The sequence below is a fragment of the Balaenoptera ricei genome, chromosome 20 (genome assembly GCF_028023285.1).
Source record: "Balaenoptera ricei isolate mBalRic1 chromosome 20, mBalRic1.hap2, whole genome shotgun sequence".
Lineage (NCBI taxonomy): Eukaryota > Metazoa > Chordata > Mammalia > Artiodactyla > Balaenopteridae > Balaenoptera > Balaenoptera ricei.
The window spans coordinates 36,927,627-36,951,003 of NC_082658.1; the positions used below are offsets into that span (position 1 = coordinate 36,927,627).

Sequence of the window (23,377 nt, forward strand, 5' to 3'; positions counted from 1 at the left end):
TTATTCCTTTCCTGCTGAGCCCTACGTAGGGTCCGAATTTAGGCAACTCTCTAGATAAACAAGCACTGCTCAGCTGTGGTCTTCTTCTAAGATATTTGCTCATATACATAAAATAATTTCAAAAACGTAACTCCCAATGCATCTAGTTTACAAAATGTTTCATCATACAGAGTTGCGAAAGATGTAATTCCTAATGTATTGTAAATATTGACATTTTAAAATAAAACCATTAATCACTCTTTTAAAAGTATCCAGTGGAATTTAAATACCTTAGCAGTTTAATACCTACCACCATGCAAATTTTAAAATATAAAAAATACATCCTCTTATTAACTCTTAGGTAAGTGAATCAGAAATTTTACATCACTTGAACTTCCATTCCATTTCTTCGACATAATATATTAACTCCGTTAGTTTTCATGACAAAGGTATGAATTAAGAGCTATTATTATTCCCATTTTGAAGATTAAAAAACAACAAAAAGTTCAGAGAGGTTAAGTAACTTCCCCAAGGTCACTGGACTAAGTACGTGGCTAATACCTTGCAGTCAGTAGATACGTTTTAAAAAAATTTTTTTTGTTTTATTTTCCTGTGACCCTAATGCTCTAGGTCTTCTGGATTGAGTTATTTCTGTTATTAGAGGTACACAATTGATCAAAATAGCATAAAACGCCACACATTTTGTTACATAATTATTAAACGGAGAAAATAAAATGGACATGGACCATATCTATTAATAAAATAAATGGAGCTCTGTGTGGGGTTTTTTAATTAGTCTAAGTCTCTGTGAATGGATATTGCTAAATGAGACAGGGCTCCCCATCAATTCTGGACCTATTTTTTGTTTTTATAGATGTGACGCCCTGATAAAACACGTTCATTTATGTAAATAGATAAGAGTGGAAGGACTTACGTTATTGGCTATATCAGTCAATTCCTTAAAACTCTTTCCAACTTACATGCTAAAATCACCTAGAGATCGTTCGTTAAAAATTATTTTCAGTACTCCTTCAGTCAACAATTCAGTTAGGTTCAATAATGTTAAAAACAAAGAATTGGGAATCACATGACTTTCAAAGAAAGTGTTTACCCAGTCGCTAGAGTTGTTCAGTTTCTCAATATCTGGGAAGGCTCTACTAAGATTTAAGTGATTATTATACCACTTACTTTTACAATTAGAGGTGCCTGGTCCATGGCGTTAAAATTAGATGAAACTGGGGTAAAAATGACAATTCCATAAAAATGGGGATTATGATCAAAGACCTGTATATTGATGACAGATGGACAGAGAGATGGATGATTGTCAACTATTATATATAGATTTATTAGCAATTTAATCTGATAGTTGAAATCAATTATGTTTATAAATATTCATTTGATAGAATTGGAAGAGCATATCAACATCTAAGAAAGAAGAGTTAATCCCAATAAAATGAAGCTGAGTTCTCAAGTTCAGGGCATTGTTACATTTTTTGTACGAATGATTGCTGTTATGGACATGATTTACAGCAGAATCCACTACATGTTTCCCTAAAGTTAATCTAAATTTAATAATAGCTGGTGGAAACGAACAAGTACAGTAGGTGCTGTAAGGCTATGTGGATGGGGTCAGGAGGGAGAAAGACACTTTGAGGAGAACAGAAACAGTGCACAGGCACATTCTCAGGCAATCAGCTGTAGGAAGGAGTCCCAGTGAAAGAGGGAGATGAACTGAATTCTCTTAAAACCACACAGGCCTACCTCTCCTTAGAAAGTGCATGCGACTCCTCAGGACACATTTACGCCCAGTTTGAAGACTGCTACTCCAAAACATGGAAAGTTACCTAAGCAGTGTTTACCTGGCTAGTCTTGTTTCCTTTCTGGAGATGTGCAAAACACCACCATTCCCCCTATTACCGGAACCTCGAGTGTGTCCTCCGTGGTTTCTGGTGAGAAATCTGCTATCCTTGGAATTGTCTTTACTTTATAGGTAAGGTGTCATTTTTCTCTGCTTTCAAGATTTTTTTTTTGTCTTTGGGTTTCAAAATTTTAATTATGCTGTGTCTTGGCATGGATTTTTTTAGGTTTATCCTGCTGGAGTTTCACTCAGCTTCGAGAATCTGTAGGTTTATATCTCATGCCAAATTTGGGGCATTTTCAGCCATTATTTCTTTGGGTACTTTTTCAGCCTCTCTTCCTAGGATTCCAATCGCTTAAACATTAGATCTCTTATTATAGTCCCACAGATCCTTGAGGCTCTTTTTTTTTTTTTAACTTTATTTTCTCTCAGTTGTTCAGACTGCGAATTTTCTATTGTTCTCTTTTAGATCACTGATTATTTCCTCTCTCCCTTCCATTTTGTTGTAGAGTCCATCCACTGAGCTTCTTACTTTGGTAATTGTATTTTTCAGTTCTAAAATTTCCTTCTGGTTCTCCTTTACATCTTCTATTCCTTTGCTGAGACTTTCTATTTCCTTGCTGAGTCTTTCTTTTCTTTCACTCATTTCAACATGTTTATCCTGTCTGCTTTAAAATATTTGTCAGATAATTCTAACATCACCATTATCTCTGTGGGCATCTATTAATTGTCTTTTTTTCAGTTTGAGATCTTCCTGGTTCTGGGTATGAAATTGAAGAAGTTGAAATCTGAACATTTTCATATTATGGTCTGAGATTCTGGATCTTGTTTATTCTGTTTTAGCTGTCTTTCTCTGACACTGCTCTGGTGGGGGAGGGGAGGTACTGCAGGTGGGGATTGAAGTCCAAGTTCCTTACTTGGGCTGTGTTAACACCTGAAGGCGCAAGTGGCAGAGAAGCTCCTCCTTGCTGCTGCCACTGGTGGGAGTTCCCATCCTGGTTGACATGTAAGAATGGACTCAAGCAAACTCATTTGTCTCTGGTCCCTGATTTATTTTTATCTGAGTTTGGAAATTTGAGAAACAAGGTGCATTCTGATACACCCCACATATAGAGTTGAATTCCTGTTGTTGCACCTATAGGATTTAAATTTAGAAACTGAAGCTGAAAATAAGGAGCATGAAAAATAGCATTGGCCTCTCTGGGTTTTCCTTGCTCCTAAGAATCATTTCTAGTCCATTTCTTCTCTCATATTTTCCTGTTCTCACTCAGCTTTGTCAAGCACACTTTTATCTTCCCTCCTCCTTGACTTGGGGGCTTTGTTATGATTCCCTGCCTGCTATCATCCTGTTTGAGTTTTGGAAATAGTTGCTATGGCGTTTAGCCCGGTTCCTTCAGGAAATTAGCCCTGAAGAAGAGAAAAAACACTTTTTTTGCAACTATGAAACAAAATTGCCTGCCCCCGCAGATCTGGTCATGTGACTGCCTGCCTAATCCTCTTCCCCGGATTCACACCACCTGCAGTGAATCTTGAATTAGTAGCTTGTCAGCAGTAGCTGCATTCTGATCCAGACCAACCAAGATCCCTTGTACTTTATTCTCCAACAATTCCCTTATTACTTATAGCTCCCTGAATATGCTGGTGCCTCTGAGGCCCTGCATACAATAAAAGAATAATTTATCCCAAACTTGGAAAAAGGCAAAATGCTGTTTGCCTCTCTGATAATCACGGCAGAGGAGTTTCAATAGGGCTTCATGGCTCTCATAGGATACTCTCAAATAGTACTTCATGGTCAGGGTCTGTTTGGCCAACCATCCAGGACAGACTGATCCTCAGTCTCATGGTGTCCACAGTTTAGTGAGGAAAATAAATAACCACACAAATGATTATTTTAAAACAATTATGATGAGCATCAGGAAGTAGAGGTACAGGATGTTGTGAGATCCTATGCAGACTTCACCTAGTCTGCAGTGTTGGGAAAGGCTTCCCTGGGAAGTGACATTTAAACTGACAGCTGAAGTCTCAATAGTAACTAGTCAGGTGCAGGGGAGAGAAAACATGCAAAAGGGCAGTCCATACAGGGAGAACAGCACGTTTAAGTGCACAGAGAAAGACACACACAGAAGGAAGATGGTGTGAAGACACACAGGGAAGAGACTGCCATGTAACACCCTGGATTGCAAGCCTATGCTCTGAAAATTCACTGGGAGGGCCTTTAACGAGCCCCCAGCCAAAGAGCCTCCATCAGCTTCTCATACCCTTCCCCAACATATAATTAAAAAAATAAAGTATTGTTGCAAACAGTTTTGAGATAAGTTCCCAATAGATTTCTTCCAATCCTGTTGCCTCCCCCAAAGCTCTATTACATTTTTGATCTGTCCCGAGAAGATGAGTTTACATCACAGAAATGCAAGTTCACACTGAACCACAAGCATCACCTTAAAAAATGTTCTTTTGCCACTCTCCATGAGAGAAAATTCCATTGGCTCTTCGGTCTTGACTCTCTTTTGCTGGTCTTTCTGCACAGTCCCCTTCTTTTCATCTATCTCTCTTCTTTCCTCTCCTAGAAGGAAACCAAATTCCTCTCATATTCCTGTGCAGCACAGTTTAGCAATTCTTTGTTGCCTTGGCTGATGCCGCTATACTCTCAGCTCCCACCTCCTAATGTCAAGGAACCAATAGGTTTCTTTTTTTCTCATTATCGTTTATTACAGGATATTGAATATAATTCTCTGTGCTATACAGTAGGACCATGTTGTTTATGTATTTTATGTATAGTAGTTCGTATCTGCTAACCCCAAACTCCTAATTTATCCCTCCCCACACCCTTTTCCCTTTTGTAATCATCCATTGGTTTTCTACGTCTGAGTCTGTTTCTGTTTCATACATAAGTTAATTTGGGTCGTATTTTAGATTCCACGTGTAAGTGATATTTGTCTTTCTCTTTCTGACTTACTTCAGTTAGTACGATGGTTTCTAGGTCCATCCATGTTGCTGCAAATGACATTATTTCATTCAAAAAGATATTTTTCTTAAAGACCATTCCAGTTCTTGGGAGGAACTTTACTACTGGCTCTTAGAATAATAATCTTTCACTTGGTTCCCAGGTGTGTTTTGTTGCTTTGATTGTAGTGATTATAAACTGTAAAGAAAAGGGGATATGTTAAGTGTTTGCCCTCATAAAAGACCACCCAGTGTTGAAGGCCAGATTAAAATGGAGATTATAGGGCACCTACTCACAGTTTGCCGTACTTAACACCACATTTATCTACACAGCCACTGTAAGTGACTCATTGTTTGGTGATTCTTGTGTCATAAGAGCATTTTGGGGATTCCCTTGTTTGGTTAGCCTTTGCTTATATCGTCAAAAACTTAAACAGATGAAACAGTATGCATTTCAAGTCCTAAGGCATTTTAAGAATGGACTTCTACAATCCACCAGAGGTCTAGTCCTACTTTTTCCTAGCTGACTTTTTCCTTATATCTTATTATAAAAATTTCCGGACACATATAAAGGTTGAAAAAAATATATAGTGAACACCCATATACCTGCCATCCATATTCTACCATTAACATCTTACTATAATACTTGCTTTATCACATATTTATCCATCTATTCATTGCTCTTTCCACCCATCATTCCATAGTATATTTTGGATTCATTTTAAAGATTGCATACACTTCCTCCTAAACACTTCAAACCCATATGATTAACTAAAGGTGAAGTTTTGTTTACAATTTTTCCTTTTCAAGCAAAATTTGTCTCTTATGAAATGAACAAATCAAGTGTATGTTTGCTGAGTTTCGACAAATATATACATCTGTTGTAATCCAAACACCTGTTAAAAACAAGACGACAGGACCCAAATGAAGTCACTTATGCTAAGCCCCACATCACCAAACCGAGACTTAATTACAGTTTTGGCTGTCCCAGAAATGGAATCTTAAACCAGTCCATCAGGATTTGCCTATTCAGCCCTAGTTAATCTGCCTGATAGACTCCTGCCATCCTGTAAAGGCAAGTAAACTTGCAATAACCAACCCACTTTTTTGTCTGTATAACTTCCTCATTCTGCTCCTTTCTACCTATAAAATTCTTTCATTTTGTACATTGGAGCTCTTTTCTGTCTGCTAGGTTGAGTGATGCCTGATTCATGAATCACTGAATAAAGCCAATAAGATCTTTAAATTTACTCAGTTGAGGGGACTTCCCTGGCGGCCCAGTGGTTAAGACTCCACCCTCCCAATGCAGCGGGCACAGGTTTGATCCCTAGTCAGGGAACTAAGATCCCGCATGCTGCAAGACGTGGCCAGAAAAAAAAAATTTTTACTCAGCTGAATTTTCTTTGTTAACACACCTATCAAAATGTGCAATATTACCACTACCCCAGGAAATTTCATATCCCTTCCCTGTCAATGCCTGCCTTTTATCCCTTTGATCCCTGCCTTTTATCAACCACAGTTTCTAGTTGATTTTTACTCCGTCATTTTATCAGGGAATTCCCTCTCCTCCATTACTTCTGCTGAATAAGCCCATCCCATGATTTAAAAATAACACTTTTAATGTTATATCCAGTCGCCCCTCAGTATCTATAGGGGATTGGCTCCAAAACACCCCACAGATACCAAAATTCACAAATGCTCAAGTCCCTCATATAAAATAGTGTGGTATTTGCATATAATCTCCCATATACTTTAAATCATCTCTAGATTACTTATAATACCTAATACATGCTATGTAAATAGTTGTAGATACAGGCATGCCTCATTTTATTGTGCTTCACGGGTATTGCATTTTTCACAAATTGAAGGTTTGTGGCAACCCTGTTTCAAGGAAGTCTATTGCTGCCATTTTTCCAATAACATTTGCTCACTTTGTATCTTGTGTCACATTTTGGTAATACTTCACAATTTGCCAATATTTCAAACTTTCATTATTATTATATTTGTTACGGTGATTTGTGATCTGTGATCTTTGGTGTTACTATTACAAAAAGAGTATGACTTGCTGAAGGCTCAGATGATGGTCAGTATTTTTTTTAGCAATAAAATATTTTTTAATTAAGGCATGTGCATTTTTTAAGGCATAATGCTATTGCACACTTAATAGACTACAGTACCTTGTAGACATAACTTTTACATGCACTGGGAAACAAAAACATCTGTGTGACTCTATTGTGGTGGTCTGGAATCAAACCTGCAGTATCTCCAAGGTATGCCTGTACAATGTTAATGCTATGTAAATAGTTGCCTGCATGCAGTAAATTCAAGTTTTGCTTTTAGGAACTTTCTAGAATTTTTTCCAAATATTTTTGATCTCCTGTTGGTTGAATCCACGGATGTGGAATCCACAGATATGGAACCAGCCAATAGTGAGGGAGGGCTGACTTGCAGAATAACGGTTGCAGCCTTTAATGCAATAGTACCACTTCTATTTTATCTTAGAGAAATAACCCCAAATATGAAAAATACCATATGCAAAATATAGATATTTATCATAGTGCTATTTTTCTGTGAAAAAGTGAAGCCGTAGAGTCTAATTATGGAAGAGTTTAAGTGTATTTGAGGCTCTGGTGACACAGAACAACTTTGAATGTTTAGATAGGAAAAGTTTAGGACAATCTTTGTTACATCATTACTTCTGTTTGACTAACGGTGTAACTTTTATATAAACAGTATCTTTCAAATGTTTCTCCAGAGGTTCATCCCCAACACCAGCATTATGGGATTTTACTCATTCTGGAGCATCCCATGCTAAAGTTTAAGAGAACCTGGTTGCATATTTCTCTTCTCTTGCCCAAATCTCAGCACCCTCCCCCTTCATCTGCAGGACTCTGCCACTTCACAAGGCTGCAGATGAAAACATCTGTCCGTTAATGACCTGCAGGGGCAGAGGGTTAGAGAAGGGAACAGGAAAGAGAGCTGTCACATGTACTTCATTTTTCTGTTTTGTCATGTGCACCTTTGAAGCAGAATATTTAGAAGTAACCTGACCCTCATACCGCCCTGCACAATCTTGTTTCCTAGCTCTGAGGTGAGTTATTCTGTACCCCCTAAAATGACATTTAGACACACACACACACACACACACACACACAAGAAAACACCTCTCCCATCCTTTTTCCTCCCTTCCCCTTCCCAAACCTCTAATTGCCTCTTTAAAATGACTGTTGTCATGTTAACAAAAAGGTTAGGTGTCATTTAGGGGGCTCGGTCCTTTATGTCTCAGCGTAGAAAGAATTCAGCGAGAGGCAAACTGATAGATAAGAAGTGATTTATTAGAATAGGACGCTTGCGAGGCTTAACAAGCAGTCAGGCAAGCGTTGCGATGCCCCGAGTACTTAGTGGGTTATATTTTTATAATCAGAGGAAGAGAGAGGAGGGGGAGAAGACCTTCTTTGTCTTTCTTGAGTAGATGTCACGCTTTCCTCATCAGTTCCTCCTCCAGATTGGGTTTTTTGTCCCTACATGGTCAGGCCAGGACTGTCATGGCACTTTGGAAAAATTATTTCAGGTCTCAGTACAATGAGGACCTTTCACTTTGATATGTCACCTTTCCATAAATGACTTTTTTGTGTGCACAGAACATGTGCCGGTTGTCATTAACTTGATGACACCACTGGGCAGGATATAGGTCTCATGCCACCATTGTTGTATTGTTTTGGGGCATGTCTCATGCTTCTGTTGCATGATTTTTTTGCTAATCAAGCTAGCTTTATTTTCTTGTTAAGCAAGCCTATCTGGCTTTGATGCTAAGCCACTTGTTCTGCTTTATGAGTCAAGCAAGCCCACATTTTTTCAGGATTTTCCCATTACTTTCTTGAGTGATCATTAATCTTACTGCGGTCTCCCAAAGTTCCCTATCAACAATCCCCTAATGGGGTTTCTAAGCTAACTATTTGATTAGCCTACTCAATCCTTATCATTAACAACACAGAATTATGCCAATGACAAATTATCGAGAAAAAAAAACAGAATAAAAAATTTTATTATCGTATTTAAAAAGATGACGTAAAAGACAAGAAGAAAAAAAATCCCAAATGCCAACAATGTTTATGCAGTATCTAATTTTTTCCCCCAAATTTCCAAAATGTCCATTATATTCGTAATTTTATAAGAAAAATAATTTTAAGAACAAATCTATGAAAATGGAATCCCCCAGTTTCCAAGTTAAGCTGGCCAGGTTTAATCTGATTTGGGGCAGATGCAGCAGTTTGAAATGCCAGGTCTTTTGTTGAGGAAGGAAGAGATGGGCGGGGCAGGAAGGACGGTCCTCGTAGTTATTTCTCTGTAGCGTCTCAGTTCTGTCGCACAACCCAAGTCAAATCAATGCATTAAACGCCTCTTCCTTTCTGCTTGTCCCCAAAACGGCAAAGAACCACGTAGTGGGGCAAAAACAACACCCCGAACGCCGTTGCAGGAAACCTAGTGGGCGGGATGGGCAGAGAGCGCGCGAGACGTCGCTAGCCGCTCCACCCTCCCAAGCCCCGCCCACCCCGCCCCGACGCCCAGGCCCCGCCCCTGACCGCCCAGGTCAGGCCCCGCCCCCGTCCCGGCTGGGCCTCGCCCAGCCCCCCCCACCGTCACGTGGTGAGGCGCGGGGTGCAGCCCGTAGCTGATGCTGCCGCGCGGTATTCATCATGGAGCTGGCGTCGCGGAGTTGTTCTCTGCCGCTGCTGCTGCTGCTCCTGGGCCTGAGCACGGGTAGGTTCGGGCAAAAGGTGCTTCAGCGGCCGGTGCCTCCTTCTCTTCTTTAGGGATGAGAATCTGTTAGTGGGTTTGTGCTTTTTAAAGCATATTCCTTTTCCCCTGTTTCTACCTTGCGTAATTATTTCGCTTTTGAGCCTTACTCTATTTTTTTTTTTTTCCTGATTCAAAGTTCTTTTTCTACTTTATTCTGGCTCTGGGTGGTCTGCTGCCCTGTTTCTTCCCTGCGCGTAGGTAGAAGCAGTTTTGCAAAATGTAAGATTTGGAGAAGCTGCTGATCAATGAGGTTTCCACGATCTTAAGGCCACCTCCCTTTTCCTGCCGTGATTGGCTGCTAAATGAGATTATAAGGTCTTTTTATTTTGAGCTGAAACACACGGTACCAAAAGACTCTGAAAAATCCTACCACGAATGGGACGTTTAATTGAGAGTAAGCCTTTCTCCCTCTACCTGATCAGAACAGGCAAGATAATATGTCCCCTCACCGCAGTCCTTTTTGGCAAAAACAAATTCGTGTTTAATGGGATGACTTGCAAATTGATTTTCAGTCTTTTCTTTAAGCAAAATGAGCCCTGGTGTGAATCAAGAACTGAGAATTCGAACTGGCCACAAACTTGCCTTGTGATCTTAGGCAAGTTGCTTAACTTGTTTTCCCTTTTGTAAAATGGGGATATGACCCTTCGGCTTGTGTCTGGGAAATGTTGTCGAATAGGTTGCCCCCCAGATTTTTTTTTTAATATAAATTTATTTTATTTTATTATTATTTATTTTTGGCTGTGTTGGGTCTTTGTTGCTGCGCGCGGGCTTTCTCTAGTTGCGGCGAGCGGGGGCTACTCTTCGTTGCGGTGCGCGGGCTTCTCATTGCAGTGGCTTCTCCTGTTGTGGAGCACGGGCTCCAGGCGCGGGCTTCAGTAGTTGTGGAACGCGGGCCCAGCCGTTGTGGCTCGCGGGCTCTAGAGCGCAAGCTCAGCAGTTGTGGTGTATGGGCCCAGTTACTCCGCGGCATGTGGGATCTTCCCGGACCAGGGCTCGAACCCATGTCCCCTGCGTTGGCAGGCGGATTCTTAACCACTGCGCCATGAGGGAAGCCCTACCCGCCAGATTCTAACAGTGGTCACGGGCAGGAAAGGGAGGAGGAGGAGTGCCAGGGGTTAGGTCAAAACGGACCAAGCCTTATCTATCATTTTTAAGGAGACTGTAATCTTGTGTTACTTGAATGTAGGATCTTATAGCCACGTCTATAATAAATATTTTAGCCTTTCTGTTTTGCTTATCAGACCATTTTCTGCTTGTCTTAATCTTCATCCTTAACAAGTTTCAAAACAGCATTGTCTCCTCATATACTCCCTTCTCTTATTTTGGGGACCAGTTTTTGTTTTTTCACTTGCCACAGGGGCAATGAAATTCAAAAAAGGAGGAAGTAGAGGCAGACAACTCCAGTCACCAAGGATCACCCTCTCATCACCTTTCAACATTAGCCTTCTTTACCCACAGAGTAGTATTGGAGAAAAAAAGATACTGTAACTTGAAAGTTGTTACTTTAGCAAAGGTGACATAGAAAATGTGTTCAACCTGCTCTTATACACATTTTGCAGATGCTAGAAAAGTTAACTTTGGTTAACTCTAAATTGGAAGAAAATTGGAGTTGTGGGATTAACGAATATATATATATGGCTTTTATAAATTTTCTGCCAAACTGCCTTCCCAGTGTGCACTTTTGCCAACAGTGCTGAGGGCTGGTCTCCTGTCTCATTGTGGAGGTTGAGCCCCTGCCATCTGTCAAATAAGCAAAGGTTTTTTTAGTGACCTCATTATTGCTTTAATTTTCATATCTTTGAATATTAGTGATGTTAAACGTTCTTTCACGTATTTATGACATTCGTATTTCCCTTTTCATAAATTATTTTCTCGTGACGTTTATCCATTTAATTATTAGGATCTTACTTTTTTTGTTGTTGTTGTTATAATTACTGTTATTTATTGAACGCCTAGTAAGTGCTAGGTATTGTACAACTATCTTGATTGTTGCAAGGCTCTTGCATTTTTTAGTTGATCTAACGATTAAGGAAATACCCTTTTTCATATTTGTTGCCGATCTTTCTTTGTTGTTTTGCCTTTTATTTATTTTTTTTATTTTTTTTATTTTTTTGATAGATAAGAAATGGATTTATTTAGAGAGAAACACATCACAGACAGAGTGTGGGCCATCTCAGAAGGTGAGAAAGGCCTGCCTTTTATTTTTATTGTACAGAAATGTAACAAGTTTCTGTCCTCAACTCTTGATATTTTGTTTTATAGTCTCTAGGGTATGCTTTAATCGTTTCCCCATCCAGCGGTCAAAAAGACATTCAACTCTATTTTCATATTATTTTTCGCATCTAAATTTTAAAATTGAAATATCTGATCCACTTGGAATTTATTTTGGTTTATAGTGTTAAGAAAGAACCTACATCTCTATTATTTTTCTTCAAAAATCTAACAGTTGCCCCAGAGTAATATAGTGAGTAATCTTGCCCCACTAACTTGTGATGCTTCTTTAATCGTATATTAAATGAGGAACAAAAATCAGCATGCTGCATTTTGAGATTTTTTCTTTTTTCCCCCAAGTGTAAATCTCTCTCTCTTTTAAACAGAATTATAAACACGTTTTATGCTTGCTGTTAAAAATCCAAACATTACAGAGGGTGTAGGTGAAAACGTGAAAGCCTCCAGCCCCCTGTGCCACTATTAAGTTTGGTATGTTTTTTCATAACTGAGTTTTTGGGTTTTTTTTTTCCTTATCTCCATAACATATTGGAGTAAATAAATTGTCTGAAATATAAACCAAATCATCACTAGCCTAGCCCAGTCATGTCTCCTGGGCTGGGAATTTAACTGGACATAGACATTCTTCCGGAAAATCGAATTGTGCTTCTGTTTCAGGAGCTGTCATCAGCTGGCCCACAAAAGAGGGCAAGGAAGTATGGGATTATGTGACTGTCCGGAAGGACGCCCACATGTTCTGGTGGCTCTATTATGCCACCAGCCCCAGCAAGAACTTCTCAGAACTGCCCCTGGTCATGTGGCTTCAGGTAAAATTGGTTTCACTGCCTGGCCTGAGGTTGAGGCCAAGTTTCCCCCACTTACCACCTTGCTTGCCCTTAAAGGCTCACAGCTCAGCAGTGAAGAACTGATGTGGTCCAGCAGCCAGCTGGGGCTCTCCTAGGCTTGGGGATTCAGCGTCCTTCTGAGGCAGGCAAAGGCGATGGTACAGCCAAGGAAGCCAAATCAGAGAGTGAGAGGTTCTAGCCTTTTACGGGGGTCTTTTTCTGTTGAGCCCAGCACAGGCAGCGGTAGGAACCCTTACTGGAAGCTCCTGAAGACACATTTGACAATATGCTGACAGAAAGTGTTTCTGGAAGGTTCCAAAGCAAAGACTGAGGTACCCTGACCAGCCCTTCCTCTCCCTCCCCTCCCAGTCCTTTCCTAGACCTGAATTCCTTGCCCCTAGAAAAACTGATATTTTGAAAGAAGTCAGCCTTTTGTATCTTAGCATTAAGTGTTGGGCCCTATCCTTCTCCCTAAAGAGTGTTTGCATTTTAATCTTGAGCTCTAGTGGTAGGATTGAAGACAGGAAACTGGTTGAAAATTATTTGAGGGCAGGCAAAGGATCCTTCCTTTCATTCCTGAAATGTCTGTCCAAAGGTGGCCCACACCCACCTGGAAGACCAAGATCTAGGGAGGGGTTGAGGAATGCGGGTCTTGCTTCACCTTCTGGAAACTATAGGCATGGCCCAGCTGGGGCGCCAGGTTCCTCACCAGTAAATAAGGCACCCTGATACTCACCCCCATGGGATGTAAATGTCACTTCCTCCAAAAACGTCATTATTCATAAGCAACCTCCCAGTGCTCCCAGCTTTGCTTTCCAGACCAGTGGCTACAGGCTTCCTGATGAGATAGTGAAGAAGAGCAGTTTGCAGGGAGGGGCCTTTCTCTCTTGGGATTATCGCAAGTATTTTCTTTGAAGGCTGCGGTGAGGCTCAGCCCGAGAGTGCAGATAGGAAAATGTCTCAGAAGAAGAACCCGTCTGTGTGGCCCAGGGAGCTTTTGTGCATCCCGGTTGGCTGGAGATGAAGCTGTGACAGGGCTGTCAGGGAGAGCCGTGCCGTGGACAAGCCCAGTTCTGCCTTCCTGCCACTTACAGCCGTGGCAAAACACTTCCCTTCTCTGGGCTTTGGTTTTCTAATCTGCGGGATTTCAGCGCTTTTCAAACTTTTTATTAATCAGCAGAACTTTTTCCACTCCCAAGTGAAAGCTTGCAGACCAGCCAAAGCAGAAGAAAGAAGTGCTGGGGCCGAGGTTGGGGCGGAGTGCCAAGTCCCACCCACTCAGCCTCCCCTTTGTCACATGCTACCCCTCAGGTACTTTTTGGGCTTCCAGGAACACAATTTGAAAACCACTGAATTTCAGAAACTGCAAACCTTCCTTCTGGTTGATTGCAGAATAGGGCAGTTGTTTTATTTGAATGAGTTACCAACATTTACAAATCAAGACGTTTCCTTCCTTTTTCCAAAAACCAGGAGATGTGATTACTTGGGGCCTGAACTTGCTATCCCGGAGCTGAGCGGTGGGGGCCCTCTTGCACACAGGCAGGAGCTTCTGGAGGAGGGGACCCACCTGCTCTCTTTGCTCCGTGTGGTGCACTTCTGGCCCCTCAAGACCGTGCAGTTTGTGACCTTTGGTTTCTGTGATCTGAGATGCTATTTGATGGTTATCAACTGGCCAGCTGGCCTGCTCTTCATCTCCTCAGAGGCCCAAGGGAAGAGGAAAAGCATATGATTAAGGAAGAAATAATTAATTCAGGTTAAAAGGAGATCTGTCTTAGCAGCCTACTGAGAATCCGTGCACTGACTTCTCTGGACAGGTCTTTGGGAATCAAGGTCACATCATCTGAGTGGAATAGCTCTGAGTGATGTAGTGTGCTACTTTAGGTACACTTTCAAGTCATTTAAGCGTTTTAGTTTGTCCTTTGACACACTTGCCATATTTCAGAGTCACTGCATAGTCCCGGGCCATGACAGTACCCCATCCCAGAGTTCTAGATGAAGAGATTTTGCAGTGGTATGTTATCAAGTAGAACAGAACAGGAGAATGGGATTTCTCCCACAAAGACCATACCTCTAGGATTCCAGCTTCTCTCCTTTCACTTTGGTCCTATCCCAGCCCAGTAAGTCCACTAGGAAAAAGGGGCCCAGCTTTCACTCAAGGACCCTTGCTTTTATTTTATTTTATTTTGTTTTTGTTTTTGTTTTTTTGCTTTGCTTTTTTTTTTAATTGAAGAATAGTTGGTGTACAGTATTATATGTTACAGGTATACAGTATAGTGATTCACAATTTTTAAGGGTTCTACTCCATTTATAGTTCTATAAATATTGGCTATATTCCCTGTGTTGTACAATATATCCTTGTAGTTTATTTTATACATAGTGGTTTGTACCTCTTAATCCCCTTCCTTTACATTCCCCCCTCCCTTCCCTCTCCCCCCTGGTAACCACTAGTTTGTTCTCTATATCTGTGAGTCTGCTGCTTTTTTGTTACAGCCACTAGTTTGTTGTATTTTTTAGATTTTCCATATAAGTGACATCATACAGTATTTGTCTTTCTCTGTCTGACTTATTTCACTTAGCATAATACCCTCCAAGTCCAGTCATGTTGCTGCAATTGGCAAAATTTCATTATTTTTTATGATTGAGTAGTATTCCATTGTATATATATACACCACATCTTCTTTATCCATTCATCTGTTGATGGGCACTTAGGTTGCTTCCCATATCTTGGCTATTGTAAATAACGCTTCTATGAACATTAGGGTGCATGTATTTTTTCAAATTAGTGTTTTTGTTTTTTTCAAATATATACTCAGGAGTGGAATCACTGGATCATGTGGTAGTTCTATTTTTAGTTTTTTGAGAAACCTCCATACTGTTTTCCACAGTGGCTGCACCAATTTACATTCCCACCAACAGTGTTACAAGGATTCCCTTTTCTCCACATCCTCACCAACATTTGTTATTTGTGTTCTTTTTGATGATAGCCATTCTGACAGGTGTGAGGTGATATCTCACTATGGTTTTGATTTGCATTTCCCTGATGATTAGCAGTGTTGAGCATCTTTTCATGTTCATGCTGGCCATCTGCATTTCCTCTTTGGAAAAATGTCTATTGAGGTCTTCTGCCCATTTTTTAGTCAGGTTGTTTGTTTTTTTGATGTTGAGTTATATGAGCTGTTCATATATGTTGGATATTAACCCCTTATTGGTCGTATCATTTGCAAATATTTTCTCCCATTCCATAGGTCTTTTCATTCTGTCAATGGTGAGGACATTGCTCTTAATTTATTGCATGTTACGTGCATTTTTCAATGTTGCCATGTAGTTTATCATAGTTTGTGATCCTAAATGGCAGTGTCACATTCCGTCCTGTAGACGTGTCATGATTTACTAACCCATTTCCGTACTGCGGGACATTGGAGTTTCATCCTTTTGCTGTTATAAATACCACTGCAGTAAACAGCTCCCTCTGACTTGTGAGCTTTTTACCACTGTATTAGGAAATCTTAAGATACAGAGTGCATATAATTAGAGGGATTTATAGCCTCCCAGTTTTATAATAGTTAGCTTGGTGTCAGTTCAAAACATTAGTTTCATAAAGTCTCTCTGTTGGGGTCCTTTAGTTACCCCTGAGCCCTGACTATGTTGTCTTTTTTTTTCCTTTAGATTTCCCTGTACAGATTGCCCTGGCTTCTGTTTTGCCTGAGCTGTTTCCTTCCATCTTTGCGTATCTCCCTTTCCTATCCATCTTGCACAGGGAGACAACATCCTTTTATTCAAGGCCCTCGGCCTATCCTGTTGGCTCAGATGGCCCCTGAGGTTTTGTCCAGAAAAGCACTGACCATCCTTTCCCCTGACCATCTCCTGAAGGACCTCCTCCCCTCTCTTAGCCCTTAGAACCCATAGAACCTCTGCCTCTCATAGTCTGGGGCCCCAGCACTGAGCTTCTGTTCAGAATCCTGCCTCGCCCCTGGCCTTGGATGCCCACGGTATTGAGTGCTTCCTGCCCTGGGACTTCCGCATTTACTATGTTATATCCTGGGGATCATCTTGATCAAACTGCCCCTCAGTCTGGGTCCCTTGTAAATCCTCAGGGACACTGAGGAGAGGGTGGTGGAGAGCCACAAGGCCCCGGGTCCAGTCCTGGTGGAGCCCCTAATTGCCACGTTCCCTCTCTGGGCCATACTGCTCATCTTCGAAGGGAGAGGGTTTGGACGAGATGTTTTGAAGTCAGCAAACCCCACGTGAGGCCAAGGCTCAAGCTCAGAGAATCAGAGGTAGGAACGTTCCCTCTGGGGGCTCTTAGCCTGGTCGCTTCCTCTTTTTAGAAAGACTTGAGCAGTTACCAGGGGGCTCAGTTAGTGCAGACACTGGATCAATTGTGTCCTGTGTGTAAGGTTGACCCAGCCATCACTGACTCATAAATTGTTTATAGTGAATGGGGTCATGGTTGTAATGACGAAGGTTTGACTAACATTTTCTCTGACTTTATTTTTGTTTGTTGTTTTTTGCTTTCACAGGGTGGTCCAGGTGGTTCCAGCACTGGATTTGGGAACTTTGAGGAAATCGGGCCCCTTGACAGAGAACTCAAACCACGAAGAACTACTTGGGTACAGTGAGGAAGGCCTCGAACTCACACTGCCGTGTGGCCTCCCCCAGGCTGAGTCCCACCCAGCCCTACCCCGTTCTGGGTGGCGTCACAAGTTGAGCGATCCCACTCCACCCCCCTCCTTCTTCCTCTGTGTCCAGGGGGACCTTGGGTACTTGTCCACAGGCTTCCTCTCCGGCCAGCCTCTTCCATTTCTTGGGGCAGCTTAATCCCACACTGGTCACCTTCCCGACTCGGTGACCTTTCTCTCCACTTGCCTGCAGCAACCTCTGTCTACTCTAGCAGACACCCTGGACCTTGTCATTACCCACATATTGGCCATCCCTGCAATCTGAGACGCCAGGGTCCCACCTTCTGGCCACAACCTGCAGTCCTTTCCCCTCCTACTCTCCTGCTTCGATTCTTGTCTTCCTCAGGACTTCAAACCCCTTGTCCTCTGCCCTTCTGATGTCTCTCTAGCTCTCTGTCTCCCCCCGCCCCCTCATTCTTAGCTTCACTTCCTTACCTAACCCCCACCCCTGGTTCCCTCATCCTTCTCCCTCCACATCCTTGCCGCGCCCAGCCTGGGGTCAGTCCCCCTGTCCACGTGCTCGGCCCCTTCCTCCAGGCCGCCAAACACTGGTGGGCAGCACCACACCAGTGGGCAGGGTCCACGTGCTCGGCCCCTTCCTCCAGGCCGCCAAACACTGGTAGGCAACACCACCCCAGTGGGCAGGGTGGGGCTGTTGCTCCCAGCTGGTGGCCCCCCTCTGCTCTGTGCTTCTCCTCTGCTCCTCTCCCGTCTGTTGATGGACACTTAGGTTGTTTTCACCTTTTGGCTGTTGTGAATAATGCAGGGAACATTAGCGTGCAAGTATTTGTTTGGGCCCCTATTTTCAATTTGGTGGGGGGTGGGGAATTGCTGGGTCCTATGGTAGCTCTATGTTTAATACCCAAGTATTGTTTTTTTTTTTTTTTTTTTTTTTTTTTTTTTTTTTTTTTTTTTTTTTTTTTTTATAGCTACTTTATTTATTTATTTTATTTTTTTTATTTTTGACTGTGTTGGGTCTTCGGTTCATGCGAGGGCTTTCTCTAGTTGAGGCAAGTGGGGGCCACTCTTCATCGCGGTGCAGGGACCGCTCTTCATCGCGGTGCGCGGGCCTTTCACTATCGCGGCCCCTCCCGTCGCGGGGCACAGGCTCCAGACGCGCAGGCTCAGTAGTTGTGGCTCACGGGCCCAGCTGCTCCGCGGCATGTGGGATCTTCCCAGACCAGGGCTCGAACCCGTGTCCCCTGCATTAGCAGGCAGATTCTCAACCACTGCGCCACCAGGGAAGCCCCCCAAGTATTGTTAATGTTCTTCATCCACCCCTTTTCCATCGCCTCTCATGGGTGCTTTCAAGATGCACCCCCCCCACCCCCAATCCACTTCCCACATGGTGCTTGAGTGAAACCCTCCAATGCCAATCACTCCTTAGTTTACCATCTTTCAGTTCCCCAAAGATTGGATCCAGATTCCTGGGCATCAACTGGCTCCTGCTACCTCTAGCCACACCTCCCATCTTCTCTCCATGTGCACTCTTCCTTGAGGCCTCTGCGTGGGCCATTCCTGGGCTTGGACTTCATTCCTTTGGTCACCCGGTCACACCTAACTCACCATACTCACCTCTAAGACTCAGTGCGGGAGCACCTCCACCTGAAGATCCCCTCTGAGCCCTTTGATTTTCTTGTCTGTCTCCATACTGGTCTTCCTTAAGCACATTTTACTTACTCTTGCCTCAGGGTCTTTGCACATGCTGTTCCCTCAGCCTGGAACATTCACATACTCACTTCCAATAGCAGAGTACCCCACTGGCTTGTCCCCAAGCCTCCCACGACTAATAGGGTAATGTGACTGGGACAGAGAGCCTGAACAAGAAGTGAGGAGATGCTGGCCTTGGTCCTGATGCTGCCATCACCTATCCAACTTTGTGACCTTGGACAAGTCCTGGGCCTTTTCTGGGCTTTAATGTCCTGATCAGTAAAGGACATGGCTGTAGTGTGTCATCACTAGGGATCCTTCGGGATGTAAAATTCTATAAATCTAAGCCTCTTTGGGAAAGGTGTTAGAATAAATTCTGTTCTTGTAGTGTTCAGCAAAGCCAGGCCAATGTGGAAACTGGATTCATCTTGAAAACAGAGGTGTGGTATTCCGACCTCTCACTGCTTTGAGCCATTGCTCAGACTGACACCGCATGGTTCTACCTGCACGAATGAATTACATTCAGGACATTTGTAGTGTGTGAAAGTAACAGCCTAGATGCTTCGATCCCTGTGTATATGTTAATCTTTCCTTCTTGCCTCTCCTTTTCTTTGCCTTTCTTTGCCATAGTGGTCTATGTTCCTGTTCCAAATTTTTTTTTAATCCATTTTAGTAACAGATCATAACCACACTGATATCCTCACATGTGTGGTTTTTGTTGAGCTCATATAGGATGATCAAAAGATAGTTGGTGACTGACTGGCTGATTGCAACATTTGACTTTCCTCTGTGGTTTATAGCTCCAGTCGGCCAGTCTCCTGTTTGTGGATAACCCAGTGGGCACCGGGTTCAGTTATGTGAACAAGAGTGACGCGTACACCAAAGACCTGGCCATGGTGGCATCAGACATGATGGTTCTCCTGAAGACTTTCTTTGAATGCCACAAAGAATTCCAGGTAAGCAAGCTCAGAGGGGGGCTAGCAGTTGCAGCACTGCATCCATCAGATGCAAACTTCCCCGAGAGTTACATGCCCAGCTGATTCCAGAGAAAACCTTTTTGCCCCCAGGATCAGATTGTGGACTCCTATCTCAGTCATCACTAAAGGTGGTTTTAGCTTGAAAAACATGACCCTGCGGCCAGTATTCTAATTAAACATAATAATCAGATATGGGAGGAAAGATCAGCAAAAGCAGATTTGTTTTGTCTGGCCATTACATGCAATAGAAATTTGAAATTGATTCGTGTGAATTAAAAGGCATTCAGGATATTTAATTCTTTGTAAATTCCTTTTCTTCCTAGACGATTCCATTCTACATTTTCTCAGAGTCCTATGGAGGAAAAATGGCTGCTGGCATTGCTCTAGAACTTTATAAGGTAACAAGGAAGATGACTTTGTTTTGGTGTTGGACAGAAACTGATTATCTTACTTGTTGTAGTCACCTGATAATTGAATATTCTTTGAATAGGACCTTGTACATACAGAGTAAGTCTGTAATAATAACCATGAAAAGTTTCAAAAAGAACAATGAAGTTTGCCCCACCAGATATCGAACAGGCTATACAGCTAAGCAAGTAAAGCAATTTGGGGCTGGCATAGCAATGTATTATATACATTATAATATGTATATATATTATACGTAATATATAATATATAATACATAATATATAATACATTATGTATTATATATGTATATGTGCCCAAAGGGGCACTTTGGCAGTATCTATAAACTTTTAAAATGTATGTGCCCTTTGACCCAATAATTTCACTTCCAGGAATCTGTTCTGTGGGAATACTTATACATGTGTGTGTGTGTCAGAAGATGTTAAGTTCATCATTGCTTATAATGTCCGTAAATGGAAAACAAGATCAGTGGCTGTCTGTAGAAGATTACTTAAATGAAATACGTGGATCCTTCCATGATGGACACTTTGAAGCCATCAGAAAGAATGGGTAGATCTGTGCATATGTATACATGTATGTATATATATATGCTTGTGAAAACAAAGAAAGGAGTTAGAAGGATATATACCATGTTAACTGGTTAGTGAGTGTGAGGGTGCAGGTGGGGCAGAGGTAAAACTTTTTTCACATTTTCTCCTGTCTCCTTCTGTGATTAAATTTTTTACAGTGAGCTTGTATGAGCTTTTTTTTTTTTAATTTGCACTTGATGGACAATATTATATAAGTTACACATATACAATATACTGATTCACAATTTATAAAGATTATATTCTCTTTATAGTTGTAAAATATTGGCTATATTCGTGTTATACAGTATGAGCTTTATTTTTTTAAGATTTATTAATTCTCTTTAAAAATGAACCTTTTATAAGAAGCAGTATAGGTGCATAACAGAAAATTAGAAAATACAGCAAGCACAAATTTAAAAAATTAAAAAGAGATCACCATTGTTAACACCTTAGTGTATAGCCTTTAAATCTTTTTCTGCACTTTTAGAAATAAGTAAATTTTTTAACCAATAGGAGATAGTAGTATACGTAATGTCTGTAGCCTGCTTTCTTCCGTCATTAGTCCTCCCTTCCCTACTTCAGTAAATTTTCATCTCAAATATTCAGGCTTTAATGATCCCAACACGTCCTTTATGGTCAGTTTGTTTAAGCCAGGACTCAGTCCAGATCCGTGAATTACATGTGGCTGGGATGTCCCTAAAGTCTGTTTTCATCTAACACAGTTCCTTTCTTATGACCCCCATTTGGTAAAGAAACTAGACTACTTACAGAATATCCCATTTTCTGGATTTGTGTGGTAGCATCTTCATGGTGTTATTTAGTTTATTCCTCTCTTCATGGTGTTTCCTACAAAACTGGAGGTCATAGTTAAAGGCCTGATGCATTCAAGGTAAAAGTTTTGGATAGAATATATTATAATAGGTCAGATTTCAGGAAACGATGGCCCATAGGTCAAATCCAGTCCACCACCTGCTTTTATACGACCCATGAGCTAAGAATGGTTTTTACATTATCGAGTGACAGTGGTGGGGGTGGGGTGGATTAAAAGAAGAATAATGTTTCATGACACATGAAAATTGTGTGAAACTCAAATTTCAATGTCCACAAATAAAGGTGTTTTTTTGTAATTTATTTTTAATTTATTTTATTTTTTTAACGTCTTTATTGGAGTATAATTGCTTCACAATGGTGTGTTAGTTTCTACTTTAAAACAAAGTGAATCAGTTATACATATACATATGTCCCCATATCTCTTCCCTCTTGCATCTCCCTCCCTCCCACCCTCCTTATCCCACCCCTCTAGGTGGTCACAAAGCACCGAGCTGATCTCCCTGTGCTATGCGGCTGCTTCCCACTAGCTATCTATTTTACATTTCGTGGTGTATGTATGTCCATGCCACTCTCTCACTTTGTCCCAGCTTACCCTTCCCCCTCCCCGTATCCTCAAGTCCATTCTCTAGTAGGTCTGTGTCTTTATTCCCGTCTTGCCCCTAGGTTCTTCAGAACTTTTTTTTTTTAATGTTCCATATATGTGTGTTAGCATACGGTATTTGTTTTTCTCTTTCTGACTTACTTCACTCTGTATGACAAACTCTAGGTCCATCCACCTCACTACAAATAACTCAATTTCGTTTCTTTTTATGGCTGAGTAATATTCCATTCAATATATGTGCCACATCTTCTTTATCCATTCATCTGTTGATGGACACTTAGGTTGCTTCCATGTCCTGGCAATTGTAAATAGAGCTGCAATGAACATTTTGGTACATGACTCTTTTTCAATTATGTTTTTCTCAGGGTATATGCCCAGTAGTGGGATTGCTGGGTTGTATGGTAGTTCTATTTTTAGTTTTCTAAGGAACCTCCATACTGTTCTCCATAGTGGCTGTATCAATTTACATTCCCACCAACAGTGCATCCTCTCCGGCATTTATTGTTTGTTGGTTTTTTGATGATGGCCATTCTGACTGGTGTGAGGTGATATCTCATTGTAGTTTTTTTTTTTTTTTTTTTAATATTTTATTTATTTATTTATTTATTTACGGCTGTGTTGGGTCTTCGTTTCTGCGTGAGGGCTTTCTCCAGTTGCGGCAAGTGGGGGCCATTCTTCATCGCAGTGCGCGGGCCTCTCACTATCGCGGCCTCTCTTGTTGCGGAGCACAGGCTCCAGACGCGCAGGCTCAGCAATTGTGGCTCACGGGCCCAGTCGCTCCGCGGCATGTGGGATCCTCCCAGACCAGGGCTCGAACCCGTGTCCCCTGCATTGGCAGGCAGATTCTCAACCATTGCGCCACCAGGGGAGCCCTCATTGTAGTTTTGATATGCATTTCTCTAATGATTAATGATGTTGAGCATTCTTTCATGTATTTCTTGGCAATCTGTATATCTTCTTTGGAGAAATGTCTATTTAAGTCCTCTGCCCATTTTTGGATTGGGTTGTTTG

At 41.7% G+C, this 23,377-nt stretch overlaps 1 protein-coding gene across 2 annotated transcripts in view; it reads left to right on the forward strand.

Annotated features, from left to right (window-relative positions):
* The first annotated feature begins 9,437 nt into the window (after positions 1-9,437).
* Positions 9,438-23,377, forward strand: part of SCPEP1 (serine carboxypeptidase 1) — a 36,446-nt gene continuing 22,506 nt past the window's right edge. Inside the window, exons 1-6 of one of the 2 annotated variants that reach the window (XM_059906885.1) lie at positions 9,497-9,541; positions 11,699-11,760; positions 12,467-12,615; positions 17,154-17,243; positions 19,763-19,918; positions 20,263-20,337. In XM_059906885.1, coding sequence (XP_059762868.1) covers positions 11,706-11,760; positions 12,467-12,615; positions 17,154-17,243; positions 19,763-19,918; positions 20,263-20,337 — 525 coding nt within the window. In that variant the 5' untranslated portion in view covers positions 9,497-9,541; positions 11,699-11,705. Of the gene's footprint in view, positions 9,542-11,698; positions 11,761-12,466; positions 12,616-17,153; positions 17,244-19,762; positions 19,919-20,262; positions 20,338-23,377 lie in introns of both variants that reach the window. The other variant, XM_059906884.1, reaches the window with a different exon arrangement.